The sequence below is a fragment of the Pimephales promelas genome, chromosome 1 (assembly GCF_988280905.1).
Source record: "Pimephales promelas chromosome 1, fPimPro1.hap1.1, whole genome shotgun sequence".
In the NCBI taxonomy this organism is placed as follows: domain Eukaryota; kingdom Metazoa; phylum Chordata; class Actinopteri; order Cypriniformes; family Leuciscidae; genus Pimephales; species Pimephales promelas.
The window spans coordinates 33852849-33862514 of record NC_142769.1 but is presented as its reverse complement, the minus strand read 5'-3'; the positions used below and the strand labels follow the sequence as shown (position 1 = coordinate 33862514).

Genomic DNA, 9666 nt, shown 5'->3' with positions numbered 1-9666 from the left:
CACTGCTGAGGAAGGGGGAGAGTCATTTAAGCAATCAAATACACAAAAATGTGAAATTAATTAGGTGTGGGATGAGTTTAGAGCTTAAGAAAATTACCTTATTGCATAAGTGACTGAGACTACGTAAAATGCCATAGACTATAGTGACTTACTAAAGCACACTGTAGAAGGGGAAAACAAAATTGATTCTGTTGGAGTGTTACATTTTTACTCTGACCTTAATTTAATTAGAACAAAAAAACCATGACCTTTATGAGAAGAATAAAAAAAGTATTTTCTTTGTCTTTGTAAATCTAATTTTAAAGGTATGTTAAACTCTAAGGTACAAATCAATGCAAAACACATGAGGAAAAAAGCTCTCAATCTTGATCTGATTGGATTTAAAGTAACAACATGTGCGTTCACTTCAAGGAGAGCGAGAGGGGTTGGAAAGGCCTGCCAACGGCAAAGTTCACCTCATGACACTATGAGGCTGCTTGAATTAATCTTTTTCATTTGCACAGAGACAGTTTAGTCTAAAAGAGGCACTTTTATTGATGTTAGACTCAAAATTCAGCAAAAAAAAAAAAAAAAGAAAAAAAATATCCATGAAGGAAATGCACAGACTAACTGATAACCAAAAGAGCAGTTAGAAGAATGTATTACTAATAAATAATGAAACCATTACAATTAGTCATTCCCGACAAAGAGAACCAACAGTTCATCAGTTAATTAACATCAGTTAATTCCAATCAAACCAAACGGCACTACAGTGGTGTTTTGAAAATAAATCAAATGAATACTGAAAAGCCATGATTGGGAACTCTAATTAATTTTAGAATATCTGATTGGAAACTCAAAGGATAATTTGACTTAAAAATGACAGTTTAGAAGAAAAAAAAAATCCTCAGAATATAAAGTAAGTCGACAGTCACGTTCTGAAACCTGAGCAGATTATTGTGCCTTTCCATTCCAGTCCTGCTGAATTCTGTAATAGTTACTACAAACATGGTGTTCATTAACCAAAAGTAGTACAAAGCTATGTAAAAGGGGATATATCAGATTTGGAAAGCATCAAAAGGGAGAATTCCTAAATGCATCACATTCTCCTACACAAAAGCACACATCAAACTTGGCCAGCCAAGTCACACCACTAGATGGCGATATCAGCCAGGATCCAGGAACATGAAGGATAAAGGGTTATGAAAGTCCTCAGTGTTAAATTCTTTGCTCATTGGCTCATCCATGAGATGTGGTCTGCTGTTATCAAGCAATTTTACATAAACACCTTATTAAAGAACTACTCCAATAGACACTCACTGACTCAAATACATCACGCATTTGAAACATATGATCCAGTGTATGGACATACGCCCGGTTAAAACTGCAAAAGATACGTGTAAGATGAAGCAGCAATGTGCTCGGATCTTTCATGATATTCTACTATAACAATTTTGGGACCCTCCAAACAAGTGTACCAATGATTTTTAGTGTGGTGGTACTCTACTGTTACTGTACACTGTATGAGCATAAGCTTACATGTGATAAAATATTTATATTATTACTGTGCAGGATATTAAACCAATATGCCATTGGCATTTCATAAAACACAGACGGCCCAGGAAGTGCCTCTGTGCCCACCACTCCACTAAAGCCTTAAAGCTAATTTCCCTAGAGTTGAAAGATCTATTTCCCCAAACCAGATCATTACTATAACCATTGCAGAGGACACGGTAATGCTGGTCTGAAACAGCATGTTAAAATCTCTCTAAAGGGCTGCGTCCCTTATTAATGCACCACACGTAGCTTAGACCGAGGCTAAAAGCATGGAGGGAGGGAATGTTCTTCTTTAAACTGTAGTTAGGTTATTTCAACATGAAATAAGGAGGTACATGAGACTCAATCACTGAGTGTGCAGTTTACATCTTCACAACATCCTGTACTTCTCATTGACTCTGTAGCATGTAGCAATAACATACATAGATAAGTCAATATGCTTAATTATGATTAAATAATTATCCATTGCCTCTCATGTTTATGATTTATGAGTTTTTTTTTTGATGAGTTTAGCTATCCCTAGTGCTATATATAGTACTGTCACTAGGCAAATCCATATTACAGATACTATATTTCATACAGTTAGAACGTACAAAACTGAACCTAATCAGAACATATCAAACGTTACAAAACTTGACTTTCTGGGTGAAGTGCTTCAGAGCAGTATAAAACTGCACTGAGCTGAATGGGAGGTTACTGTGTGAATGATGAATTGGAGTCAGTGTGGTCTCGGTGTGTTGACCTCAACACACAAAACCTTGTCTCATTCGAATGATCTGCAGTAAGGCAGCTTGAACATCTTCATCCATGTGACCCTGAAAGAAAACAAGTCATGGGTGTTCAGTCAGGATAAATGCATCTTCAGAATTGCATCCAGAAATTTCTATGCAACCACATGTTATGACCTGTGCACTGAACACAAAAGACCATGCGCTATAATATACAGAGGAGGTATGAATGGCCTTGTTATGGGAGCAAAATATAAGGAAATGCTACTGCAAAAGAAAAGAAACCTTCACAATCAACACACATTCATATACAATTACCTGTGCTGCACTGAGAAGATGAGTTCGATAAATTGAAACAACTTCTCTATGTTGCCTCTCAGCGTCCTGTTTAGAAAGAAAAAGAAAGGGCATATCAGGCAGTGCTTTATATAATAAGATCTTGCAAGGTTAGATGGTCAATGTGTTCATAAAAGCAATGCACCCTCAGAAACACAAAATACTAAGCAACTGAACACACACATAACATGAAAGTAAAGGAGGGGGGCTGGGGCACATTGGATTCATCTAAACATACATCAGGGGTCGGAAACCTACGGAGCCCCCCTAGTCCCACTTTGGCAAAAAAAATTAATTATAACTATCTTGTGGCCTCAAGATAGTAACTCGTGGCCTCAAGATAGTAACTCGTGGCCTCAAGATAGTAACTCGTGGCCTCAAGATAGTAACTCGTGGCCTCAAGATAGTAACTCGTGGCCTCAAGATAGTAACTCGTGGCCTCAAGATAGTAACTCGTGGCCTCAAGATAGTAACTCGTGGCCTCAAGATAGTAACTCGTGGCCTCAAGATAGTAACTCATGGCTTCAAGATAGTAACTCGTGGCCTCAAGATAGTAACTCGTGGCCACAAGATAGTAACTCGTGGCCTCAAGATACCAACTCGTGGCCTCAAGATAGTAACTCGTGGCCTCAAGATAGTAACTCGTGGCCTCAAGATAGTAACTCGTGGCCTCAAGATAGTAACTCGTGGCCTCAAGATAGTAACTCGTGGCCTCAAGATACTAACTCGTGGCCTCAAGATACTAAGATAGTAACTCGTGGCCTCAAGATACTAACTCGTGGCCTCAAGATACTAACTCGTGGCCTCAAGATACTAACTCGTGGCCTCAAGATAGTAACTCGTGGCCTCAAGATACTAACTCGTGGCCTCAAGATACTAACTCGTGGCCTCAAGATACTAACTCGTGGCCTCAAGATAGTAACTCGTGGCCTCAAGATACTAACTCGTGGCCTCAAGATACTAACTCGTGGCCACAAGATACTAACTCGTGGCCTCAAGATAGTAACTCGTGGCCTCAAGATACTAACTCGTGGCCTCAAGATACTAACTCGTGGCCTCAAGATACTAACTCGTGGCCTCAAGATACTAACTCGTGGCCTCAAGATAGTAACTCGTGGCCACAAGATACTAACTCGTGGCCTCAAGATAGTAACTCGTGGCCTCAAGATACCACGAGTTACTATGAGGCCACGAGTTACTATCTTGAGGCCACGAGATTTCCTGTTCCTGCTTTATACTTACCTAAAGTTGCCTTTTGGGACATACATGTATACATACGTGTTGAGAGCCGTTTATTTCAGCATCATATAAAATCAACAATAATGATCATAATAATATTAAGGCAAACACAGCTCTTGTATAGGAATAGAATCGGTATCGGACGATATCCAAATTCAGGTATCGGGATCGGAAGTGAAAAAATGTGATTCAGTGCATCCCTAGGCCACTTCTATTATTAATTGCTATGAGCAAGAGAGTTTCAATCAGTATAACAAAAAGTGTTTATGCAAAGCATTGCCTACCCTATGCTTTAAGTAAAAGAAGATCATTAAATTCAGTATAACACCAAATCTTGGACGATGACTTAATAATATAATCCAATTACAGCTGAAATAACCTGAGGGAGAAAGAAATCAGTCCCTCAGTCCATTCTATCACTAACAGTTTTTTTTTTTTTTAAATATTATGATTATGTTTATATTATATTTGTATTACATACGCAAGTCAGTTAGTAAGTGGGTGTATTTTTAAGTCCAAGGTGATAGAATGTAATATTTGAGGGCAAACTAATCCATCTGTATGTGTATACGAACAGAGCTACTCACAGCCAGCTGCTGCTGGAGGCTCTTGACCTGGGCTTGGAGTGTGTCAATGTGTTGAGTCTGTCTCTTATTGGGAGTGTTGCCAGCATAAGCCAGCTGGGATAAGCCATTCAGAGCCTGTTTCAGCCTTTCAACATCTGCCAACAGTTCTGTGATCTGAAACAGAGAACGCCTTGCTTTATAATCAGACAAAATATCAGGCACTTATCGAAAAAAAAAAAAAACACTTAATTTATAACAAACGAGTATAACCTTCTTACCCTTTTGTCTTTAAGCTCAGTCTGCTCTGAGGACGCTTGAATCCTCTTCTGTAGTTCTCCAATGGTGCGGAGCGATTCCTCATATCTCTCTTTCAGATCTCTGATCTCCTTCTCAATGGAGGCACTTTTTATCTGCAGGGCCTCGGTTTCAGCTCTCGCCCTCTTTTCACCCTCCCTGGCCTGGGTTGTTTCCCTGTACAGATCCTCATATTGCTCATCCAGTCCTGACAGCCGGTGGCCAAGTTCACACACCTTCTCCTCAAGCTTTTGCTTTTCAGCTCTGAGCTCGGTCACCTGTTCTTCATAGCTGCGGAGGTCATCGAGAGTGTGTGTGGCTCTGAGGAGCTCAGTCTGAAGAGTAGCAACATCTTCAGCCCTCTGCGCACTGGTTTCTTCCTCGTCCTGCAGTGCCAAGCGAAGCTTGTTGACCTCACGCTCAAGAGCCTCTTTAACCTGGCTATACTGGATCTCCTCACAACTCTGACTCTGGAGTTGTTTCTCTAGTTCATGAACACGCTGGACTTCCAGTTTCTGAGCTTCCTGTAAGCACTTGCACTCCTTTTGCGCCTCCTGCAGGCTCCCACTCAGAGACCTCTGCATGGCCTCAAACTGATCCAGATGGATATACTCACTGTTCAGTTTCTTCAGGAGACTCTGGATCTCAGAGTTGCACAAGGCGTTTTGCTCCTCTAGTTCAGCTCTCTGGATCGTAACCTCTTTATATTGCTGCTCCAGCTCCACCAACTTTAGACTCAGCTCCTCCCCCTGGCTCTTGCAGCGGTCCTCCACTTCTTTGTACTTCTCACGGGACACAAGCCCCATCTGAAGTTTTTGCTGCAGAGCCGCCATCTCTTCTTTCAATTTTTCATTCTCTACCCTTTGGCTTTCCCCTTTGGTCTTTTCGTCATTGTACATCCCCTGCATTTCAGCAAGTTTATCTGCTAAGTCCTTCAAAGTGGTGTTGAAATGCATCTCTTTTTCCTCCATAGCAGTCAATGGCACAAACTTCAACTGTAATGCCTCTTGAATAGTATCCAACTCTTTCTTCTGTGCTTCGATTTCCTCGTGTAGTTTTGATGCGCTCTCTTGGGCACACTGGTACTTTGAGTAGGCATCTCTACCTCGTCCCTCTGCTTCCGATAACGCTTTGCTCATTGTGCATTTGAATATCTCATGTTCCACAAGGCTGATATAGTCTTTTGCTATCTTGGCCTGCACATTCTCAAACTCTTCTTTCAACTTAGCATTTCCTTCTTTCGCCTTCTGTAACTCCTCATCCCGAAGTCTACAATAACCCTCCAACTTTGCGATTTCAATCTTAGCTTTCTCCAAAGCCTCATCTAATACCATCTGCACACTCTCATACTCCTTCTTTGTGACAAACTCAATGTCAAAGTTCTGCTTCATTGTTGCTTTTTCAGCTGCCAAAATCTCAATTTCATTGACTTTCTCCTGGTACTGATCTTGAAGGCTATTAAGATCTCCTTCCAGGTCGGTGTTGCGTTCTGTGAGTGCAGCTATCTCACTCTCATAACGTTCACAGGGGATGTACGTGCTCTTCAGGTTGGTAATGTTCTCACATAAAGAGGCCTTCTCCTCCTGCAGCCTCTGTAGCTTCTCCTCAGCATGCTTTCTCCCTTCCGTCTCCTCTGTTAACCTAATTCTTAACTCCTCCACAGCGAGTCCCATAGACCTCTTCACCTCCTCATGGTTTTCTAAGGTCACAAACTTGGTCTTCAGATTGTTGCGGAGTTCCTGCAGCTCCTCTCTGAGCAGTTCTCTCTCATCTTCACCCTCCTCCACTTCACATATTAATGACTGACACTTCACAGTGACATCAGCAAGTTTCTTCTTCAGGGTTGAGCTTTGTTCCTCAAAAGCAGCCCGGACTCGCTCATGCTCTTGCAAGGGGACAGTTTGTTGGTCGTCCATCACACGGTGGAGCTCTGCCACTTCCTCCAGCACACGGTCATAATCTTCCCTTAACTCAGCCAACTGGAGCTCCTTCTCATCCACAGCATTGGTGAAGAGATTCTTCATGTTGTCAAACTTCTCTCCGGGAACCATTGACGTCAACTTGACCTCTGTAGTCTTCACTTGACCCTCCATGTTCAAGAGCGTCTCCTCCATGACTTTATGGTCCTCTTGCATTGCGCTCAGCTCTGCAGTGAGCCTCTCAACCTCCACAGCCAGAAGTCCTTCACTTTTTTTATACTCCTCCAATGCTTTCTCACTCTGCTTCAAATGGTTCCTGACGCGTCCAACCTCGGTAGAAGCTCCCTCGTATTTTGCCTTCATGTCATTCAGCTGTGCTTTGAGGTCATCCACAACTTGGTTATTGAGATGATCCTTTACTGCCACCACATGAGCCTGAAGCTGTTTTACCTTTGTCTCAGAGTCTATCATTCGCTTCTGCACATCTCCCATGGCTTCTTCAAGCTCACGTACCTGCTGGTCCGACTCACGCTTGATGGCCTCACACTTCCTGGTCAGCTCCTCGCACTCCTGGGACCTGCACGCTAGAGCTTTTTGGAGGCGGCAAACCTCCTCTTGTGCAGCCTCTTGCTGTCGGCGGACACATTCAAGCTCTTGTCGAAGTGACTCAGGATCACCAGGCATCGGCCGAGACAGCTCCAGAGGTCGAGCCAGAGATCGAGATGGTCCTATAGATGGCAAGATCTGAATTCAAACACAAGCGGGCATTAATTATTATGCACAAAAACATTCTGTCAGAATACTTAGTGGATACTAATTAAGCTTAATGGGAAAATACTGGAAAGAGCCTAATTTTATTTTAAACAGCTTTCTTTCTCTTCATTACTATAAGAACAAGAAATTAGGGAAAATAAATCTGGTCTGTAAAAATCCATGGCCGTCATTCTGTTGAACAGAAGATTTGATGGCTCCCATATTTTCTCTCACATGGGTTCACAACAAGGGCTTAAAACTTTCAAAGAAAACTTTATCTAGGCCACTTCCCAAGTCAAACATCTGATCCTACTTTAGCAGGTGCACATTTTCATATTTTTTTAAATGTGTAGTGACCTCTAACGTAGGTGAGAGTAAAGTAGTCTCGGGTGCTATGTGACAACAAAATTGCATCCACCACATCTGCCCAAAAGCTGAACCCAAGTATATTATATCCCTTCAGAAAATAGAGCAAATAAATCATAAACCCGTCTGACGCTGCAGGCTATGGAGGTTCTGAAATGAAATGAGAGAGAGCAACTTATCTGACTTCCTCTCCTAAGCTCAACACAGCTGACATAGACAGCCTGCTCGCTGCATTAGTGAATACAAGTAAAATTTCAAACCTTGGGAACCTTGTGCGTGCTGAGCAAACCTTTGGAATTATTTCTTAAATTTTGCATTTAAGCATTTGCACTTGTAGTCTGTTGTTGTTGTTGTTGTTGGACTTCATGAGGGATTCAGACAAATAAATATCTGTGTATGTACACTGAACTGACTAGTTCCTGAGTATTAACCCAAATAAATACGGAGTAAAACATTAAACTGCATTTACGCACAGTGTAACCATTTTGTAGACCCAAATGTTACAGATTGTTATTTAATAGCAATTTTTTTTTATTATATTATTTCATTAGTAATTACTTAACAGTGCCCATGCCATGGTAGTATGTTTCATTCACAGTGTTACCCTCTTTCTTAATATCTCTTAAGATATAATTACTTATAATTACTAATTACAATGTTTGATATACACACACATTTTATTACCAATAGATAGGGATTGGAATATTGGAACAAGGTGAGCAATTTTAAATCACAGTAGTTTCAGTAAAAAGTCATTTGTGTGTTTAATTGTTTGTTTTGGAGTTGGTTTACACCAAGTAAATGATACATTAGTTATATAAATAGCTACTATATAATTTAATATAAAAATAAATTTTTGGTATTTACGCTGATTAAGAAGAATTTTAAAGAAATTTAAATTCACCTGAGCAGAGTCCAAGCTGTGTGACTGTCGAACTAGTACATTGTCTTTTCCTGCAGAAAATAAGAACCCAAAATAAAAACCCAGATGTGACTGTACTTATAGAAATGTGACATTTTAGACATCCTTACAATTAACAATTTCAACATCAGCACAGTTTATATTGAAATCTCTAACATCAAAGTCATACTGTAATTAATCACAGTCTAAAGACCCAGATTTTAAAAGACAAAATCACCTTTGATCACGGACTGGCCAGGGTAATCTCCCTGTAAAATAAAAACATGAAGATTTGTTCATCATTTCATTACTTTAATCATGAGTTTCTGGATCTGGAGTTAACAAGCAGCAGCCCTTGATGAGCATCTTGCAAAGATTTTCACTGACCAAATGGCTCCGCTGCTGGACTCTCACAGTCTCTATGGCCCGGGCTCCTTCTTCCTTCTCTTTGGCAGAAAGTAAAAGCTTCAGCTGCTCTCTCTAGTGTAAAAAAAAAACAGATACACATACATATTCAATAGCAACTGGCATACAACCTTAAAAAAACCCAACAAACCATTAAAACTATGATAGGATAATCAGCCCTGAAAACTCAGAGGAAGAGAAAAAGGTGACATGGTTACGAACTATATTGTTGTTGGGTGGTCATGAGGCATGAGACATTTTTGTGATTTTAAGATGTAAACAAAGATTTCAGGTGCACTCTGACAAAAAAAAAGGGAAAGAGACAACATTTGCACAAGAAAAAAAAAAATATTTATTGACACTAGGGCTGGGCATTGACAAAAATTTCACAATTGGATTCAAATTTGATAATCTTTATAATGAACTTTGCTTGATAGGCCCCAAACTAGTCAATATTGAAACACAGTACATGGCTAATTACCTCAAATATATCTAAAATATCACTAAAATATCACTCATCTAATGCTGTAAACTATACAGGAAACTGCAGTTGGTACATCATTATAGTATTAAGGGAAATTAAAATTAATTGATTGGTTGGCTACGTACATTTAAATTACACA

The 9666-nt window shown here is 40.3% G+C and overlaps 1 protein-coding gene across 1 annotated transcript in view; it reads right to left on the bottom strand.

Annotated features, from left to right (window-relative positions):
* Window positions 1–509: 509 nt before the first annotated feature.
* uacab (uveal autoantigen with coiled-coil domains and ankyrin repeats b) overlaps window positions 510–9666 on the bottom strand; it is a 50063-nt gene continuing 40906 nt past the window's right edge. The window contains exons 13-19 of the mRNA XM_039653586.2: window positions 9026–9118; window positions 8877–8907; window positions 8642–8691; window positions 4684–7362; window positions 4427–4579; window positions 2583–2648; window positions 510–2351 (exon numbers count right to left, since the gene is read on the bottom strand). Coding sequence (XP_039509520.2) covers window positions 2280–2351; window positions 2583–2648; window positions 4427–4579; window positions 4684–7362; window positions 8642–8691; window positions 8877–8907; window positions 9026–9118 — 3144 coding nt within the window. The 3' untranslated portion in view covers window positions 510–2279. The remainder of the gene's footprint in view (window positions 2352–2582; window positions 2649–4426; window positions 4580–4683; window positions 7363–8641; window positions 8692–8876; window positions 8908–9025; window positions 9119–9666) is intronic.